Source organism: Oncorhynchus gorbuscha, linkage group LG14 (genome assembly GCF_021184085.1).
Source record: "Oncorhynchus gorbuscha isolate QuinsamMale2020 ecotype Even-year linkage group LG14, OgorEven_v1.0, whole genome shotgun sequence".
NCBI lineage: Eukaryota > Metazoa > Chordata > Actinopteri > Salmoniformes > Salmonidae > Oncorhynchus > Oncorhynchus gorbuscha.
In genome coordinates this window covers 83,428,860-83,450,561 of record NC_060186.1, presented here as the reverse complement: position 1 = coordinate 83,450,561, position 21,702 = coordinate 83,428,860, and the positions used below count along the sequence as shown (strand labels likewise).

The following is a 21,702-nucleotide window of genomic DNA, read 5'->3' as shown; positions in this document are numbered from 1 at the left end:
AGTTTCTCCCAGTATCAGGTTAGTTTTAGTTTCTCCCAGTATCAGGTTAGTTTCAGTTTCTCCCAGTATCAGGTTAGTTTTAGTTTCTCCCAGTATCAGGTTAGTTTCAGTTTCTCCCAGTATCAGGTTAGTTTCAGTTTCTCCCAGTATCAGGTTAGTTTCAGTTTCTCCCAGTATCAGGTTAGTTTCAGTTTCTCCCAGTATCAGGTTAGTTTCAGTTTCTCCCAGTATCAGGTTAGTTTCAGTTTCTCCCAGTATCAGGTTAGTTTCAGTTTCTCCCAGTATCAGGTTAGTTTCAGTTTCTCCCAGTATCAGGTTAGTTTTAGTTTCTCCCAGTACCAGGTTAGTTTCAGTTTCTCCCAGTATCAGGTTAGTTTTAGTTTCTCCCAGTATCAGGTTAGTTTTAGTTTCTCCCAGTATCAGGTTAGTTTCAGTTTCTCCCAGTATCAGGTTAGTTTCAGTTTCTCCCAGTATCAGGTTAGTTTCAGTTTCTCCCAGTATCAGGTTAGTTTCAGTTTCTCCCAGTATCAGGTTAGTTTCAGTTTCTCCCAGTATCAGGTTAGTTTTAGTTTCTCCCAGTATCAGGTTAGTTTCAGTTTCTCCCAGTATCAGGTTAGTTTCAGTTTCTCCCAGTATCAGGTTAGTTTCAGTTTCTCCCAGTATCAGGTTAGTCTCAGTTTCTCCCAGTATCAGGTTAGTTTCAGTTTCTCCCAGTATTATGTTATATTCAGTTTCATTATAATGAGCGATCTAATGAGTTATTTCACCCCAAAACAGTGACAGACATATTCAGCGGTCGAAACTGGTCTGAACTCAAGCTGAATCCACCTAATAGGCAAATCCCTTAACACATCAGGAGAAATCTACAACCCCCCCCCCCCCCAAAAAAGGCTAAGGTATCAAAGGAAAGTTAGGCACCATTTTGTGTGGAGGCTCCGTTCTGTGCTTAGTCATCTATGACATCCCAGCATCCAATCCTCTCCAGGTTGTGGGGTTGGGAGAGGTGACTGATGGGACGGTCGTAACGGTGATGGCGGGAAACGATGAGAACTACTCGGCCGAGCTGCGGAACGCATCGGGAGTGATGAAGAACCAGGTGGCTCGTTTAACGACCTTCGTGGGCCGCAGTGGACGGGGTCAGTGTCTATACTATCTGGATCTATATCTAACTGAATGTAGGCCGCATGTTAGTGTCTATATCTTCATATCTACGTACAGTTGAAGTCGGAAGTTTACATACATACACCGCCAAATACATTTAAACCCAGTTTTTCTCAATTCCGGACATTTAATTAGTAAAAATTCCCTATTTTAGGTCAGTTAGGATCACCACTTTATTTTAAGAATGTGAAACGTCAGAATAATAGTAGAGAGAATGATTTATTTCAGCTTTTATTTCATCACATTCCCAGTGGGTCAGAAGTTTACATACACTCAATTAGTATTTGGTAGCATTGCCTAAATTGTTTAACTTGGGTCAAATGTTTCGGGTAGCCTTCCACAAGCTTCCCACATTAAGTTGGGTGCATTTTGGCCCATTCCTCCTGACAGAGCTGTTGTAACTGAGTCAGGTTTGTGGGCCTCCTTGCTCGCACACGCTCTTTCAGCTCTGACCACAAATGTTCTATAGGATTGAGGTCAGGGCTTTGTGATGGCCACTCCAATATCTTGCCTTTGTTGTCCTTAAGCCATTTTGCCACAACTTTGGAAGTATGCTTGGGGCCATTGTCCATTTGGAAGACCCATTTGCGACCGAGCTTCAACTTCTTGACTGATGTCTTGAGACGTTGCTTCAGTATATCCACATCATTTTCATCCTCATGATGCCATCTATTTTGTGAAGTGCCACCAGTCCCTCCTGCAGCAAAGCACCCCCACAACATGATGCTGCCACCCCCTGTGCTTCACGGTTGGGATGGTGTTCTTCGACTTGTAAGCCTCCCCCTTTCTCCAAACATAATTTCAACATCATTTTCTGGAATTTTCCAAGCTGTTTAAAGGCACAGTCAACTTAGTGTATGTAAACTTCTGACCCACTAGAATCGTTATACAGTGACTTATAAGTGAAATAATCTGTCTGTGAAGTAGATGTCCTAACCGACTTGTCAAAACTATATTTTGTTAACAAGAAATGTGTGGAGTGGTTGAAAAAAAGAGTTTTAATGACTCCAAGCTAAGTGTATGTAAACTTCTGACTTCAACTGTCTATAAGTCATTATTATTAGATCAGCAAAACAAGCCCCTAGTCTGCCTCAGATAGTCACTCAGCAAAACAAGCCCTAGTCTGCCTCAGATAGTCACTCAGCAAAACAAGCCCCTAGTCTGCCTCAGATAGTCACTCAGCAAAACAAGCCCCTAGTCTGCCTCAGATAGTCACTCAGCAAAACAAGCCCCTAGTCTGCCTCAGATAGTCACTCAGCAAAACAAGCCCCTAGTCTGCCTCAGATAGTCACTCAGCAAAACAAGCCCCTAGTCTGCCTCAGATAGTCACTCAGCAAAACAAGCCCCTAGTCTGCCTCAGATAGTCACTCAGCAAAACAAGCCCCTAGTCTGCCTCAGATAGTCACTCAGCAAAACAAGCCCCTAGTCTGCCTCAGATAGTCACTCAGCAAAACAAGCCCCTAGTTGGCCTCAGCTAGTCACTCAGCAAAACAAGCCCCTAGTTGGCCTCAGCTAGTCACTCAGCAAAACAAGCCCCTAGTTGGCCTCAGCTAGTCATTCAGCAAAACAAGCCCCTAGTCTGCCTCAGCTAGTCATTCAGCAAAACAAGCCCCTAGTCTGCCTCAGATAGTCACTCAGCAAAACAGCCCCTAGTCTGCCTCAGATAGTCACTCAGCAAAACAAGCCCCTAGTTGGCCTCAGCTAGTCATTCAGCAAAACAAGCCCCTAGTCTGCCTCAGATAGTCACTCAGCAAAACAAGCCCTAGTCTGCCTCAGCTAGTCACTCAGCAAAACAAGCCCTAGTCTGCCTCAGCTAGTCATTCAGCAAAACAAGCCAAGTTCAACAGCCCACTAAAAAGCTTAAACTTAATCTAGGCTTTTCTTTAGTTTTGGTTTAATTTTAAGCTAGAAAATATCTTGTTGCAGCCACTATTTAGCCTTTGTTGGACTATGGTGATGGGTCCTACCGAGACACACTAGATACGCTCTACCAATCTGCTCTTAGATCTGTAACAAACACAAAGCCCTCCTTAACCGTGAAATTACAGACTAACGTGTTACTCTACAAGGCCTTCTTAGGGAGGCTGCTAGTATATTTCAGCATTTTATTCAACCTACAGACTCATGGACACGACCGTCTGAGATCTCAAAATTGCATTTTATAAAATATTCCAAACCCTAAAAGGGTAGGAGTGCTTTTAGCTTTGCTGCCCAGTCATTGTGGAGCATTTTACTAAAATATTTAAAGCGAGATACTTTTATTTTGATGATTTATTTAATTCCTGGATTGGAGGACTGTTGACCACACACTGTTCACCTGTTGACCTGTTGACCATATACTGTTGACATGTTGACCCACACTGTTCACCTGTTGACCACATACTGTTGACATGTTGACCACAAACTGTTGACCTGTTGACCACACACTGTTCACCTGTTGACCACATACTGTTGGCCTGTTGACCACATACTGTTGACATGTTGACCACAAACTGTTGACCTGTTGACCACATACTGTTGACATGTTGACCACAAACTGTTGATCTGTTGACCACATACTGTTGACCTGTGACCACATACTGTTGGCCTGTTGACCACATACTGTTGACCTGTTGACCACACACTGTTGACATGTGACCACATATTGTTGACCTGTTGACCACATACTGTTGACCTGTTGACCACATGCTGTTGACCACATGCTGTTGACCACATACTGTTGACCTGTTGACCACATGCTGTTGACCACATGCTGTTGACCACATGCTGTTGACCACATACTGTTGACCTGTTGACCACATGCTGTTGACCACATGCTGTTGACCACGTATTGTTGACCTGTTGACCACATACTGTTGACATGTTGACCACATACTGTTGACCTGTTGACCACATACTGTTGACCTGTTGACCACATATTGTTGACATGTTGACCACATACTGTTGACCTGTTGACCACATGCTGTTGACCACATACTGTTGACCTGTTGACCTGTTGACCTGTTGACCACATACTGTTGACCTGTTGACCACATACTGTTGACCACATATTGTTGACCTGTTGACCACATCCTGTTGACCACATACTGTTGACCACATACTGTTGACCTGTTGACCACATACTGTTGACCTGTTGACCTGTTGACCACATAGTGTTGACCTGTTGACCACATACTGTTGACCACATACTGTTGACCTGTTGACCTGTTGACCACATACTCTTGACCTGTTGACCACATACTGTTGACCTGTTGACCTGTTGACCTGTTGACCACATACTGTTGACCTGTTGACCTGTTGACCACATACTGTTGACCTGTTGACCACATACTGTTGACCTGTTGACCTGTTGACCACATACTGTTGACCTGTTGACCTGTTGACCTGTTGACCACATACTGTTGACCTGTTGACCTGTTGACCACATACTGTTGACCTGTTGACCTGTTGACCACATACTGTTGACCTGTTGACCTGTTGGCCACATACTGTTGACCTGTTGACCACATACTGTTGACCTGTTGACCACATACTGTTGACCTGTTGACCTGTTGACCTGTTGACCACATACTGTTGACCTGTTGACCACATACTGTTGACCTGTTGACCTGTTGACCTGTTGACCACATACTGTTAACCTGTTGACCACATACTGTTGACCTGTTGACCTGTTGACCTGTTGACCACATACTGTTGACCTGTTGACCACATACTGTTGACCTGTTGACCTGTTGACCACATACTGTTGACCACATACTGTTGACCACATACTGTTGACCTGTTGACCACATACTGTTGACCTGTTGACCACATACTGTTGACCACATAATCTGACCACATACTGTTGACCTGTTGACCTGTTGACCTGTTGACCACATACTGTTGACCTGTTGACCACATACTGTTGACCACATACTGTTGACCACATACTGTTGACCTGTTGACCTGTTGACCACATACTGTTGACCTGTTGACCACATACTGTTGACCTGTTGACCACATACTGTTGACCACATACTGTTGACCACATACTGTTGACCACATACTGTTGACCTGTTGACCACATACTGTTGACATGTTGACCACATACTGTTGACCTGTTGACCACATACTGTTGACCTGTTGACCTGTTGACCTGTTGACCACATACTGTTGACCTGTTGACCACATACTGTTGACCTGTTGACCTGTTGACCACATACTGTTGACCTGTTGACCTGTTGACCACATACTGTTGACCTGTTGACCTGTTGACCACATACTGTTGACCTGTTGACCAAATACTGTTGACCTGTTGACCAAATACTGTTGACCTGTTGACCACATACTGTTGACCTGTTGACCTGTTGACCAAATACTGTTGACCTGTTGACCTGTTGACCACATACTGTTGACCTGTTGACCTGTTGACCTGTTGACCTGTTGACCTGTTGACCACATACTGTTGACCTGTTGACCTGTTGACCACATACTGTTGACCTGTTGACCACATACTGTTAACCACATACTGTTGACCTGTTGACCACATACTGTTGACCTGTTGACCACATACTGTTGACCACATACTGTTGACCACATACTGTTGACCTGTTGACCTGTTGACCTGTTGACCACATACTGTTGACCTGTTGACCACATACTGTTGACCACATACTGTTGACCTGTTGACCACATGCTGTTGACATGCTGTTGACCACATACTGTTGACCACATACTGTTGACCTGTTGACCACATACTGTTGACCTGTTGACCTGTTGACCACATACTGTTGACCTGTTGACCACATACTGTTGACCTGTTGACCACATACTGTTGACCTGTTGACCACATACTGTTGACCTGTTGACCACATACTGTTGACCACATACTGTTGACCTGTTGACCACATACTGTTGACCTGTTGACCTGTTGACCACATACTGTTGACCTGTTGACCTGTTGACCACATACTGTTGACCTGTTGACCAAATACTGTTGACCTGTTGACCAAATACTGTTGACCTATTGACCACATACTATTGACCTGTTGACCAAATACTGTTGACCTGTTGACCACATACTGTTGACCTGTTGACCACATACTGTTGACCTGTTGACCTGTTGACCAAATACTGTTGACCTGTTGACCTGTTGACCACATACTGTTGACCTGTTGACCACATACTGTTGACCTGTTGACCTGTTGACCTGTTGACCACATACTGTTGACCTGTTGACCACATACTGTTGACCTGTTGACCTGTTGACCACATACTGTTGACCTGTTGACCACATACTGTTGACCTGTTGACCTGTTGACCACATACTGTTGACCACATACTGTTGACCACATACTGTTGACCTGTTGACCACATACTGTTGACCACATACTGTTGACCACATACTGTTGACCTGTTGACCACATGACCTGTTGACCACATACTGTTGACCTGTTGACCACATACTGTTGACCTGTTGACCACATACTGTTGACCACATACTGTTGACCACATACTGTTGACCACATACTGTTGACCTGTTGACCACATACTGTTGACATGTTGACCACATACTGTTGACCTGTTGACCACATACTGTTGACCTGTTGACCTGTTGACCTGTTGACCACATACTGTTGACCTGTTGACCACATACTGTTGACCTGTTGACCTGTTGACCACATACTGTTGACCTGTTGACCTGTTGACCACATACTGTTGACCTGTTGACCTGTTGACCACATACTGTTGACCTGTTGACCAAATACTGTTGACCTGTTGACCAAATACTGTTGACCTGTTGACCACATACTGTTGACCTGTTGACCTGTTGACCAAATACTGTTGACCTGTTGACCTGTTGACCACATACTGTTGACCTGTTGACCTGTTGACCTGTTGACCTGTTGACCTGTTGACCACATACTGTTGACCTGTTGACCTGTTGACCACATACTGTTGACCTGTTGACCACATACTGTTGACCACATACTGTTGACCTGTTGACCACATACTGTTGACCTGTTGACCACATACTGTTGACCACATACTGTTGACCACATACTGTTGACCTGTTGACCTGTTGACCTGTTGACCACATACTGTTGACCTGTTGACCACATACTGTTGACCACATACTGTTGACTTGTTGACCACATGCTGTTGACCACATGCTGTTGACCACATACTGTTGACCACATACTGTTAACATGTTGACATACTGTTGACCACATACTGTTGACCTGTTGACCACATACTGTTGACCTGTTGACCTGTTGACCACATACTGTTGACCTGTTGACCACATACTGTTGACCTGTTGACCACATACTGTTGACCTGTTGACCACATACTGTTGACCTGTTGACATACTGTTGACCACATACTGTTGACCTGTTGACCACATACTGTTGACCTGTTGACCTGTTGACCACATACTGTTGACCTGTTGACCTGTTGACCACATACTGTTGACCTGTTGACCAAATACTGTTGACCTGTTGACCAAATACTGTTGACCTATTGACCACATACTATTGACCTGTTGACCAAATACTGTTGACCTGTTGACCACATACTGTTGACCTGTTGACCACATACTGTTGACCTGTTGACCTGTTGACCAAATACTGTTGACCTGTTGACCTGTTGACCACATACTGTTGACCTGTTGACCACATACTGTTGACCTGTTGACCTGTTGACCTGTTGACCACATACTGTTGACCTGTTGACCACATACTGTTGACCTGTTGACCTGTTGACCACATACTGTTGACCTGTTGACCACATACTGTTGACCTGTTGACCTGTTGACCACATACTGTTGACCACATACTGTTGACCACATACTGTTGACCTGTTGACCATATACTGTTGACCACATACTGTTGACCTGTTGACCACATACTGTTGACCACATACTGTTGACCTGTTGACCACATACTGTTGACCAAATACTGTTGACCTGTTGACCACATACTGTTGACCACATACTGTTGACCTGTTGACCAAATACTGTTGACCTGTTGACCATATACTGTTGACCACATACTGTTGACCTGTTGACCAAATACTGTTGACCTGTTGACAACATGCACTACCGTTCAAAAGATTGGAGTCACTTAGAAATGTCCTTAGTTTTTGAAAGAAAATCACATTTTTCGCCCTTTAAAATTGACAGAGCTTGAGAGGATTTGCAGAGAAGGATGGGAGAAACTCACCAAATACAGGTGTGCCAAGCTTCTAGCATCATACCCAAGAAGACTCGAGTCTGTTATTGTTGCCAAAGGTGCTTCAACAAAGCACTGAGTAAAGGGTCTGAATATTTATATAAAAAATATATATATATTTGCAAAATGTTCTAAAAATCAGTTTTTGCTTGACATTATGGTGTATTGTGAGTAGATTGATGAGGAAAAAAAACAAACAATTTAATCAATTTTAGAATAAGGCTTTAACTCAACAAAATGTGGAAATATTCAAGGGGTCTGAATACTTGCCAAATGCACTGTATCTATCTGAATTTAGGCCACAGTTAGGGTCTACATCTATATATCTGTTTTAAAATGCTTCAATGTTCTGAATGTAAAACCAATGTTCATCCATCTACACACAATACCCCATAATGACAAAGTGAAAACGTGTTTTTAGACAACTTATTGATAATGAAATACAGAAATATCTCAATATCTCATAAGTCTTCACACCCATGAGTCTGAAGCACCTTTGGCAGCGATTACAGCTGTGAGTCTTTCTGGGTAAGTCTCTAAGAACTTTCCACACCTGGATTGTACAACATTTGGTCATTTATTCTTTTAAAAATTGTTCAAGCTCTGTCAAATTGGTTGTTGATCATTGCTTGACAACCATTTTCAGGTCTTGCCATAGATTTTTTAAGTAGATTTAAGTCAAAGCTGTAACTCGGCCACTCAGGAACATTCCCTGTCATCTTGGTCAGCAACTCCAGTGTAGATTTGACCTTGTGTTTTAGATTGTTGACCTGCTGAAATGTGGATTATTATCCTGAGGGAAAGCAGGTTTTCCTCTACGATTTTGCCTGTGTGTAGCTCCATTCGGTTTCTTTTTTATCCTGAAAATCTCAAGTCCTTGACTATTACAAGCATACCCATAACATGATGCAGCCACCACTATGCTTGAAAATATTAAGTGTTTCCTGAGTAATGTGTTTTATTGGATTTTTCCCAAACATAACAATTTGTATTCAGTACAAAAAATGTATTGCTTTGCCACATATTTTTGCAGTATTACATTATTGCCTTGTTACAAACAGGATGACATTTTGGAATATTTTTATTCTGTACAGGCTTCCTTCTTTTCACTCTGTCATTTAGGTTAGTATTGTGGAGTAACTACCATGTTGTTGATCCATCCTCAGTGTTCTCCTATCACAGCCATTAAACTCTGTCCTTTAGGTTAGTGTTGTGGAGTAACTACAATGTTGTTGATCCATCCTCAGTGTTCTCCTATCACAGCCATTAAACTCTGTAACTGTTTTAAAGTCACCATTGGCCTCATGGTGAAATCATCCTCAGTGGTTTCTTCCTCTCCGGCAACTGAGTTAGGAAGGACACATGTATTTAAAGTCCCCATACCATGGTGTAATTAATAACTTCACCATGCTCAAAGGGATATTCAATGTCCTTCCCAACTGCTACAGAGAAGGACACAGATAATGTATCTTTACAGAGATGAGGGACCTTGATATGTGTGGGGGTACAGAGATCCAAAGTGTAATTAATAGGGACTTACAGATAACCATGCTACAGAGAAGGGATATTCAATGTGAGGGACCTTACAGCTTTACAGAGATGAGGGACCTTACAGATACTTGTATGTGTGGGGTACAGAGATGAGGGACCTTACAGATAACTTGTATGTGTGGGGTACAGAGATGAGGGACCTTACAGATACTTGTATGTGTGGGGTACAGAGATGAGGGACCTTACAGTATGTGTGGGGTACAGAGATGAGGGACCTTACAGTATGTGTGGGGTACAGAGATGAGGGACCTTACAGTATGTGTGGGGTACAGAGATGAGGGACCTTACAGTATGTGTGGGGTACAGAGATGAGGGACCTTACAGATAATTGTATGTGTGGGGTACAGAGATGAGGTAGTCATTCAGAAATCATGATAAACACTATTATTGCACACAGAGTGAGTCCATGCATCTTATTATAAGACTTTTCAGGCAAATTTCTCCTCCTGACTTTATTTACTAATTGACATTTCCAAGTCCAGAACAGACACAGTACTACGGAGAGCCATGGCTACATGGAACTATATTCCACAGTACTACATAGAACCATGACTACATGGAACTATATTCCACAGTACTACGGAGAGCCATGACTACATGGAACTCTATTCCACAGTACTACATAGAGCCATGACTACATGGAACTCTATTCCACAGTACTACATAGAGCCATGACTACACGGAACTCTATTCCACAGTACTACATAGAGCCATGACTACATGGAACTCTATTCCACAGTACTACATAGAGACATGACTACATGTAACTCTATTCCACAGTACTAAATAGAGCCATGACTACATGGAACTCTATTCCACAGTACTACATAGAGCCATGACTACATGGAACTCTATTCCACAGTACTACATAGAGCCATGACTACATGGAACTCTATTCCACAGTACTACATAGAGACATGACTACATGGAACTCTATTCCACAGTACTACATAGAGCCATGACTACATGGAACTCTATTCCACAGTACTACATAGAGCCATGACTACATGGAACTCTATTCCACAGTACTACATAGAGCCATGACTACATGGAACTATTCCACAGTACTATTAGAGCCATGACTACATGGAACTCTATTCCACAGTACTACATAGAGCCATGACTACATGGAACTCTATTCCACAGTACTACATAGAGCCATGACTACATGGAACTCTATTCCACAGTACTACATAGAGCCATGACTACATGGAACTCTATTCCACAGTACTACATAGAGCCATGACTACATGGAACTCTATTCCACAGTACTACATAGAGCCATGACTACATGGAACTCTATTCCACAGTACTACATAGAGCCATGACTAGAGCCATAGAGCCATGACTACATGGAACTCTATTCCACAGTACTACATAGAGCCATGACTACATGGAACTCTATTCCACAGTACTACATAGAGCCATGACTACATGGAACTCTATTCCACAGTACTACATAGAGCCATGACTACATGGAACTCTATTCCACAGTACTACATAGAGCCATGACTACATGGAACTCTATTCCACAGTACTACATAGAGCCATGACTACATGGAACTCTATTCCACAGTACTACATAGAGCCATGACTACATGGAACTCTATTCCACAGTACTACATAGAGCCATGACTACATGGAACTCTATTCCACAGTACTACATAGAGCCATGACTACACGGAACTCTATTCCACAATACTACATAGAGCCATGACTACATGGAACTCTATTCCACAGTACTACATAGAGCCATGACTACGTGGAACTCTATTCCACAGTACTACATAGAGCCATGACTACATGGAACTCTATTCCACAGTACTACATAGAGCCATGACTACATGGAACTCTATTCCACAGTACTACATAGAGCCATGACTACATGGAACTCTATTCCACAGTACTACATAGAGCCATGACTACATGGAACTCTATTCCACAGTACTACATAGAGCCATGACTACATGGAACTCTATTCCACAGTACTACATAGAGCCATGACTACATGGAACTCTATTCCACAGTACTACATAGAGCCATGACTACATGGAACTCTATTCCACAGTACTACATAGAGCCATGACTACATGGAACTCTATTCCACAGTACTACATAGAGCCATGACTACATGGAACTCTATTCCACAGTACTACATAGAGCCATGACTACATGGAACTCTATTCCACAGTACTACATAGAGCCATGACTACATGGAACTCTATTCCACAGTACTACATAGAGCCATGACTACATGGAACTCTATTCCACAGTACTACATAGAGCCATGACTACATGGAACTCTATTCCACAGTACTACATAGAGCCATGACTACATGGAACTCTATTCCACAGTACTACATAGAGCCATGACTACATGGAACTCTATTCCACATCAAGTAGCAGGTACAAACAGACATAACATACACACTAACACAGGTACAAACAGACATAACATACACACTAACACAGGTACAAACAGACATAACATACACACTAACACAGGTACAAACAGACATAACATACACACTAACACAGGTACAAACAGACATAACATACACACTAACACAGGTACAAACAGACATAACATACACACTAACACAGGTACAAACAGACATAACATACACACTAACACAGGTACAAACAGACAGAACATACACATAACACAGGTACAAACAGACATAACATACACACTAACACAGGTACAAACAGACATAACATACACACTAACACAGGTACAAACAGACATAACATACACACTAACACAGGTACAAACAGACAGAACATACACACTAACACAGGTACAAACAGACATAACATACACACTAACACAGGTACAAACAGACATAACATACACACTAACACAGGTACAAACAGACATAACATACACACTAACACAGGTACAAACAGACATAACATACACACTAACACAGGTACAAACAGACATAACATACACACTAACACAGGTACAAACAGACATAACATACACACTAACACAGGTACAAACAGAATAACATACACACTAACACAGGTACAAACAGACATAACATACACACTAACACAGGTACAAACAGACATAACATACACACTAACACAGGTACAAACAGACATAACATACACACTAACACAGGTACAAACAGACATAACATACACACTAACACAGGTACAAACAGACATAACATACACACTAACACAGGTACAAACAGACATAACATACACACTAACACAGGTACAAACAGACATAACATACTAACACAGGTACAAACAGAGATAACATACACACTAACACAGGTACAAACAGACATAACATACACACTAACACAGGTACAAACAGACATAACATACACACTAACACAGGTACAAACAGACATAACATACACACTAACACAGGTACAAACAGACATAACATACTCACTAACACAGGTACAAACAGACATAACATACACACTAACACAGGTACAAACAGACAGAACATAGGCCGTCATTGAAAATAAGAATTTGTTCTTAACTGACTTGCCTCGTTAAATAAAGGTAAAATAAAATAAAAATATATGTATCCTATATTTCTCCTATCCTACTCCTACATCAGTCTGATTTTACTCGTATAGCTCCTGTATTATTCCTATCGTGTTCCTTTAAAAAACAACGATGTGTATATATATATTTATCTATATGTATGTATAAACTAAGATGTGTATATATATATTTATCTATATGTATGTATGAACTAACTAAGATGTGTATATATATATTGTAACGGCGTTCGTCTGTTGAAGGAAGAGAGTCGGACCGAAATGCAGCGTGTTGGTTACTCATGTTTCTTTAATGAAGACAAAACGGAACGGTACATGAAATAACTTATAAAGACGAAAACAACAAACGGAACGTGAAACTAATTACAGCCTATCTGGTGACTACAACACAGAGACAGGAACAAACACCCACGAAATGAAATACAAAGCGAAACCAGGCTACCTAAATACGGTTCCCAATCAGAGACAACGAGAATCACCTGACTCTGATTGAGAATCGCCTCAGGCAGCCAAGCCTATACAACACCCCTAATCAGCCTCGATCCCAAATACTACAAACCCCAATACGAAAAACAACATATAAACCCATGTCACACCCTGGCCTACCCAAACATATAACAAAAACACTAAATACAATGAACAAGGCGTGACATATATTTATCTATATGTATGTATAAACTAACTGAGATGTGTATATATATATTTATCTATATGTATGTATAAACTAACTGAGATGTGTATATATATATTTATCTATATGTATGTATGAACTAACTGAGATGTGTATATATATATTTATCTATATGTATGTATAAACTAACTGAGATGTGTATATATATATTTATCTATATGTATGTATGAACTAACTGAGATGTGTATATATATATTTATCTATATGTATGTATAAACTAACTGAGATGTGTATATATATATTTATCTATATGTATGTATAAACTAACTGAGATGTGTATATATATATTTATCTATATGTATGTATAAACTAACTGAGATGTGTATATATATATTTATCTATATGTATGTATAAACTAACTGAGATGTGTATATATATATTTATCTATATGTATGTATAAACTAACTGAGATGTGTATATATATATTTATCTATATGTATGTATAAACTAACTGAGATGTGTATATATATATTTATCTATATGTATGTATAAACTAACTGAGATGTGTATATATATATTTATCTATATGTATGTATAAACTAACTGAGATGTGTATATATATATTTATCTATATGTATGTATAAACTAACTGAGATGTGTATATATATATTTATCTATATGTATGTATAAACTAACTGAGATGTGTATATATATATTTATCTATATGTATGTATAAACTAACTGAGATGTGTATATATATATTTATCTATATGTATGTATAAACTAACTGAGATGTGTATATATATATTTATCTATATGTATGTATAAACTAACTGAGATGTGTATATATATATTTATCTATATGTATGTATAAACTAACTGAGATGTGTATATATATATTTATCTATATGTATGTATAAACTAACTGAGATGTGTATATATATATTTATCTATATGTATGTATAAACTAACTGAGATGTGTATATATATATTTATCTATATGTATGTATAAACTAACTGAGATGTGTATATATATATTTATCTATATGTATGTATAAACTAACTGAGATGTGTATATATATATTTATCTATATGTATGTATAAACTAACTGAGATGTGTATATATATATTTATCTATATGTATGTATAAACTAACTGAGATGTGTATATATATATTTATCTATATGTATGTATGTGTTCCTGTATAAACATAACTCTAGATGTGTGAGAATAAATAATTATCTATATGTATGTATAAACTAACTGAGATGAGAATAAATAATTAAATATATTTATCTATAATGTATGTATAAATAAACTAATTAAATATATCTGTTATTTTATCTATATGTAATGAGAATAAACTAATTAAATATATCTGTTATTTATAATTTATCTATAATGTATGAATAAACTAATTAAATATACTCTGTTATATTATAATCTATCTATAATGAATAAATGTTAAATATACTCTGTTATTTTCCCCATAACTCTACCACTCCTATATGTAGAATAAACTAATTAAATATGTGTTATTTTCCCCATAACTCTTACTCTATAATGAGAATAAACTAATTAAATATGTCTATTATTTTTAATCTACCACTCCTATATGAGAATAAACTAATTAAATAGACTCTGTTATTTTATATATTTATCTATAATGAGAATAAACTAATTGAGATCTGTTATATAATATTCCCCTAATGAGAATAAACTAATTAAATATATGTTATTTTAAACTCTACCACTCCTCCCCTAATGAGAATAAACTAATTAAATCTATCTGTTATTTCCCCATAACTCTACCACTCCTCCCTAATGAGAATAAACTAATTAAATATACTCTGTTATTTTCCCCATAACTCTACCACTCCTCCCCTAATGAGAATAAACTAATTAAATATACTCTGTTATTTTCCCCATAACTCTACCACTCCTCCCCTAATGAGAATAAACTAATTAAATATACTCTGTTATTTTCCCCATAACTCTACCACTCCTCCCCTAATGAGAATAAACTAATTAAATATACTCTGTTATTTTATAACTCTACCACTCCTGTAATGAGAATAAACTAATTAAATATACTCTGTTATTTTCCCCATAACTCTACCACTCCTCCCCTAATGAGAATAAACTAATTAAATATACTCTGTTATTTTCCCCATAACTCTACCACTCCCCCCCTAATGAGAATAAACTAATTAAATATACTCTGTTATTTTCCCCATAACTCTACCAGCCCTCCCCTAATGAGAATAAACTAATTACACCTGCCTCTGATTGAGAACCATACTAGGCCGAAACATAGAAATCCCCAAATCATAGAAAAACAAACATAGACTGCCCACCCAACTCACGCCCTGACCATACTAAATAAATACAAAACAAAGGAAATAAAGGTCAGAACGTGACACCCAGGATTTAAACACTGTTTCCCATGCTTATTCAATGAACCATAAACATTTAATGAACATGCACCTGTGGAACGGTCATTAAGACACTAACAGCTTACAGACGGTAGGCAATTAAGGTCACAGTAATGAAAACTTAGGACACTAAAGAGGCTTTTCTACTGACTGAAAAACACCAAAAGAAAGATGCCCAGGTTCCCTGCTCATCTGCATGAATGTGCCTAAGGCTGCAAGGAGGCATGAGGACTGCAGATGTGGCCAGGGCAATACACTGCAATGTCTGTACTGTGAGACGTGTAAGACAGAGCTACAGGGAGACAGGACGGACAGCTGATCATCCTCGCAGTGGCAGACCACATGTAACAACACCTGTACAGGATCGGCACGTCCGAACATCACACCTGTGGGACAGGTACAGGATGGCAACAACACCTGCACAGGATCGGTACGTCCGAACATCACACCTGTGGGACAGGTACAGGATGGCAACAACACCTGCACAGGATCGGTACATCTGAACATCAAACCTGTGGGACAGGTACAGGATGGCAACAACACCTGCACAAGATCGGTACATCTGAACATCACACCTGTGGGACAGGTACAGGATGGCAACAACACCTGCACAGGTTCGGTACATCTGAACATCACACCTGAGGGACAGGTACAGGATGGCAACAACACCTGCACAGGATCGGTACGTCCGAACATCACACCTGAGGGACAGGTACAGGATGGCAACAACACCTGCCCGAGTTACACCAGGAACGCACAATCCCTCCAACAGTGCTCAGACTGTTTGCAATAGGCTGAGAGCCTGTTGTAAGGCAGGTCCTCACCAGACATCACCGGCAACAACATCGCCTATGGTCACAAACCCACAGTCGCTGGACCAGAAAGGACTGGCAAAAAGTGCTCTTCACTGACGAGTCGCGGTTTTGTCTCACCAGGGGTGATGGTCGCATTTGTGTTTATCGTTGAAGGACTGAGTTTTACACCGAGGCCTGTACTTCATGAGCGGGATCGATTTGGAGGTGAAGGGTCTGTCATTGCAGGCAATCTCATGTGGTACCCTTCCTGCAGGCTCATCCTGACATGACCCTCCAGCATGACAATGCCACCAGTCATACTGCTCGTTCTGTGTGTGATTTCCTGCAAGACAGGAACAGTGTTCTGCCATGGTCAGTGAAGAACCTGAATCTCAATCCCATTGAGCACTTCTGGGACCTGTTAGATTGGAGGGTGAGGGCTAGGGCCATTCCCCCCACAGATGTCTGGGACCTGTTAGATTGGAGGGTGAGGGCTAGGGCCCCCCATAAATGTTTGGGAGCTTGCCGGTGCCTTGGTGCAAGAGTGGGGTAACATCTCACAGCAAGAACTGGCAAATCTGGTGCAGTCCATGAGGAGGAGATGCACTGCAGTACTTAATGCAGCTGGTGGCCACACCAGATACTGACTGTTACTTTTGATTTTGAACCCCCCCTTTGTTCAGGGACACATTATTCCATTTCTGTTAGTCACATGTCTGTGGAACTTGTTCAGTTTATGTCTCAGTTGTTGAATCTTGTTATGTTCATCCAAATATTTACACATGTGAAGGTTGCTGAAAATAAACACATTTGATAGTGGGAGGACATTTCTTTTTTTTTGCTGATTTTATGTGCCATATATTTTTTCAACTGTGCTGTTTCTGAACCTTTTTATTTTCATAGTTTCTACAGGTCTCTCCGTTAAATTAAAGATAAACATTTTTGCTAAGAGTATTATTATATTATTGATTGATTGACTATGTCTTTTCAGATCACCCTGTAGTGCTATTTGCAGAGTTAACTCCAAGTAAATGTTGCAATTCTGAAGCTATTTCTGGACCAAAAACAAGCTACACATGGAAAGTACCAAAACAACACATGATTCTGTCTCTTCACATCCAAATCTGCAGAGCTGGGTTGTATCCCCAATATATCACACATTCTATTGGTTGCAAAAATGTTGTATAATATTTTTTTTTTAAGTGTTTTTATTCTGGCGTCGTTTGGCGGATCAGTTTATTAACAGTTTATAAATATGTGCCATGGAATCGGTACATCGAAAATCTCTTCCCAACTAGGGTACCATGCCTTACTGTTGAATCAAGATGGTGGTGAATTAAGTAGTGAATGCAGGTGATTGTCCTGGGCCCCTCTGACTCAGTGTGTCTGATGATGTTCCCACAGGAAAGAGCTTCACGTTGACCATCACAGTGTTCACCAACCCTCCTCAAGTAGCAACGTACCATCGAGCCATTAAAGTCACTGTGGACGGACCCCGTGAACCAAGGAGTGAGTACACACACACACACACACACACACACACACACACACACACACACACACACACACACACACACACACACACACACACACACACACACACACACACACACACACACACACACACACACACACACACACACACACACACACACACACACACACACACACACACAGCACGTCAAGTGTTGTTGGACTGAATGGTAACAGCTAGTAAAACCAGTCAAACACAAACAGAGCTTTTCTTTATAGGAAACAGGTGTGATTATCTAAAGAGCCAATCAACAATACTGATTATCTAAAGAGCCAATCAACAGGTCTGATCATCTAAAGAGCCAAGTAATAGGTCTGATTGTTTATTTTATTTAACGAGGCAAGTCAGTTAAGAACAAATTCTTATTTACATTGGCGGCCTGTCCAAACCCGGACGATGCCTGGCCAATTAGGGGACTCCCATTCACGGCCGGTTGTGATACAGCCTGGAATCAATCCAGGGTCTGTGGTGACGCCTCTAGCACTGAGATGCAGTGCCTTAGACCCTTGTGAGCCCTTATCTGAAGGAGCCAATCAACAGCTCGGATCATCTGAAGAGCCAATCAACAGGTCTGATCATCTAAAGAGCCAATCAACAGGTCTGATCATCTAAAGAGCCAATCAACAGGTCTGATTATCTAAAGAGCCAATCAACAGGTCTGATCATCTAAAGAGCCAATCAACAGGTCTGATTATCTAAAGAGCCAATCAACAGGTCTGATCATCTAAAGAGCAACAGGTCTGATTATCTAAAGAGCCAATCAACAGGTCTTTAATTAAACTGTGCTCTGAGAAATCATGTTGCTTCCTACGTAATGGTAAGAGAGGCTGGGCTTTAGGGGTAGATGGTGTGTGTGTGTGTGGGGGGGTAGACGGGGTAGCAGAGTGCTAGCCTCAGCTCTATTTAATGGTGCTTATAAAAACAACTGAAGAGTATATATTTTTTTTACTATTTCCATCTAGTGCCAACTGGTCTGGCAGGCAGCTGTTCTCTCCTCCCTCGCTTTCCTCTCCTCCCTCCCTATTCATAAAAACATTATTCTCGACTCTGGCGTCTCAATGAACACTATCAAATCACAAACAACTTCCCTCTCTCCCCCTCTTCGTCTCTCTGTTACCCAGGCCTATAAACACATAGGGCACAAGGAGACAGAGAGAACGAGAGAGAGAGATACTTTGACAATATAAGTAATTTAACTTGCCATGTTAATAAAGTCTTCAGCAGTAAATGTAATTGGAGAGAGAGAGAGAGAGAGAGAGAGAGAGAGAGAGAGAGAGAGAGAGAGAGAGAGAGAGAGAGAGAGAGAGAGAGAGAGGGAGACAGACAGAGAAGCAGAAAGACAGACAGGCAGAGAGAGAGAGGGACAGACAGACAGACAGACAGACAGACAGACAGACAGACAGACAGACAGACAGACAGACAGACAGACAGACAGACAGACAGACAGACAGACAGACAGACGGGGGGGGGGGGGGTCTGAGCACCCGGCTACCCTACTGGGATCTGAAGTCAAATGTCTACTGTTTTGCTGACTGTCTGGTGCTTTGTCACCAACCAAGGAGGGCCTACAGCAGCACCTAGATCTTCTGCACAGATTCTGTCAGACCTGAGACCTGACAGTAAATCTGTCAAATAATTTTGTTCCAAAAAAAAGTCCAGTCGCCAGGTCCACAAATACAAATTCCATCTCGACACTGTTGCCCTAGAGCACACAAAAACTATACATACCTCGACATGAACATCAGCGCCACAGGTAACTTCCACAAAACTGTGAACGATCTGAGAGACAAGACAAGAAGGGCATTCTATGCCATCAAAACATCCCAATTAGGATCTGTCTAAAAATACTTGAATCAGTTATAGAACCCATTGCCCTTCATGGCTGTGAGGTCACAAAATGGGACAAACACCAAATTCAAACTATGCTTGCAGAATTCTGCAAAAATATGCACAACATAAAACACCAAATAATGCAGAGCAGAATCAGGCCGATACCCACTAATTATCAAAATCCAGAATAGAGACATTCAATTCTATAACCACCTAAAAGGAAGCGATTCAAAGCCATCACCTACAGAGAGATGAACCTGGAGAAGAGTCCCCTAAGCAAGCTGGTCCTGGGGCTCTGTTCACAAACACAAACAGACCCCACAGAGCCCCAGGACAGAAAACACAATTCCAACCAACCAAATCATGAGAAAACAAAAATATAATGACTTGACACATTGGAAAGAGTTACCAAAATACCTGACCCAAAATTAAGGAAAGCTTTGACTATGTACAGACTTAGTGAGCATAGCCTTGCTATTGAGAAAGGTTGCCGAAGGCAGACCTGACTCTCAAGAGAAGACAGGCTATGTGCTCACTGCCCACAAAATGAGGTGGAAACTGAGCTGTACTTCCTAATCTCCTGCCCAATGTATGACCATATTAGAGAGACATATTTCCCTCAGATCACACAGATCCACAAAGAATTTGAAAAACAATTACACTTTTGATAAGCTCCAATATCTACTGGGTGAAATTCTACAGTGTGACATCACAGCAGCAAGATTTGCCACAAGAAAAATAATATAATATATATGACATATATATGACATATATATGATAATATATATGACATAATTTATAATAATATGACATTTGAAATGTCTCTATTCCATAGGAACTTCTGTCAGTGTAATGTTTACTGCTCATGTAATATTGTTTAGAGAGAGCCAGAGAGAGAGAGACAGAGAGAGAGAGAGAGAGAGAGACTAGAGAGAGAGAGACAGAGAGACAGAGAGACAGAGAGAGAGACAGAGAGAGAGAGAGAGAGAGACAGAGAGAGAGAGAGAGAGAGAGAGAGAGAG

At 40.6% G+C, this 21,702-nt stretch overlaps 1 protein-coding gene across 1 annotated transcript in view; it reads left to right on the top strand.

Annotated features, from left to right (window-relative positions):
* LOC123995754 (runt-related transcription factor 2-like) overlaps window positions 1-21,702 on the top strand; it is a 231,598-nt gene that overhangs the window by 137,108 nt on the left and 72,788 nt on the right. Inside the window, exons 3-4 of the mRNA XM_046299428.1 lie at window positions 986-1,136; window positions 18,721-18,825. Of these exons, the coding sequence (XP_046155384.1) occupies window positions 986-1,136; window positions 18,721-18,825 (256 nt within the window). The remainder of the gene's footprint in view (window positions 1-985; window positions 1,137-18,720; window positions 18,826-21,702) is intronic.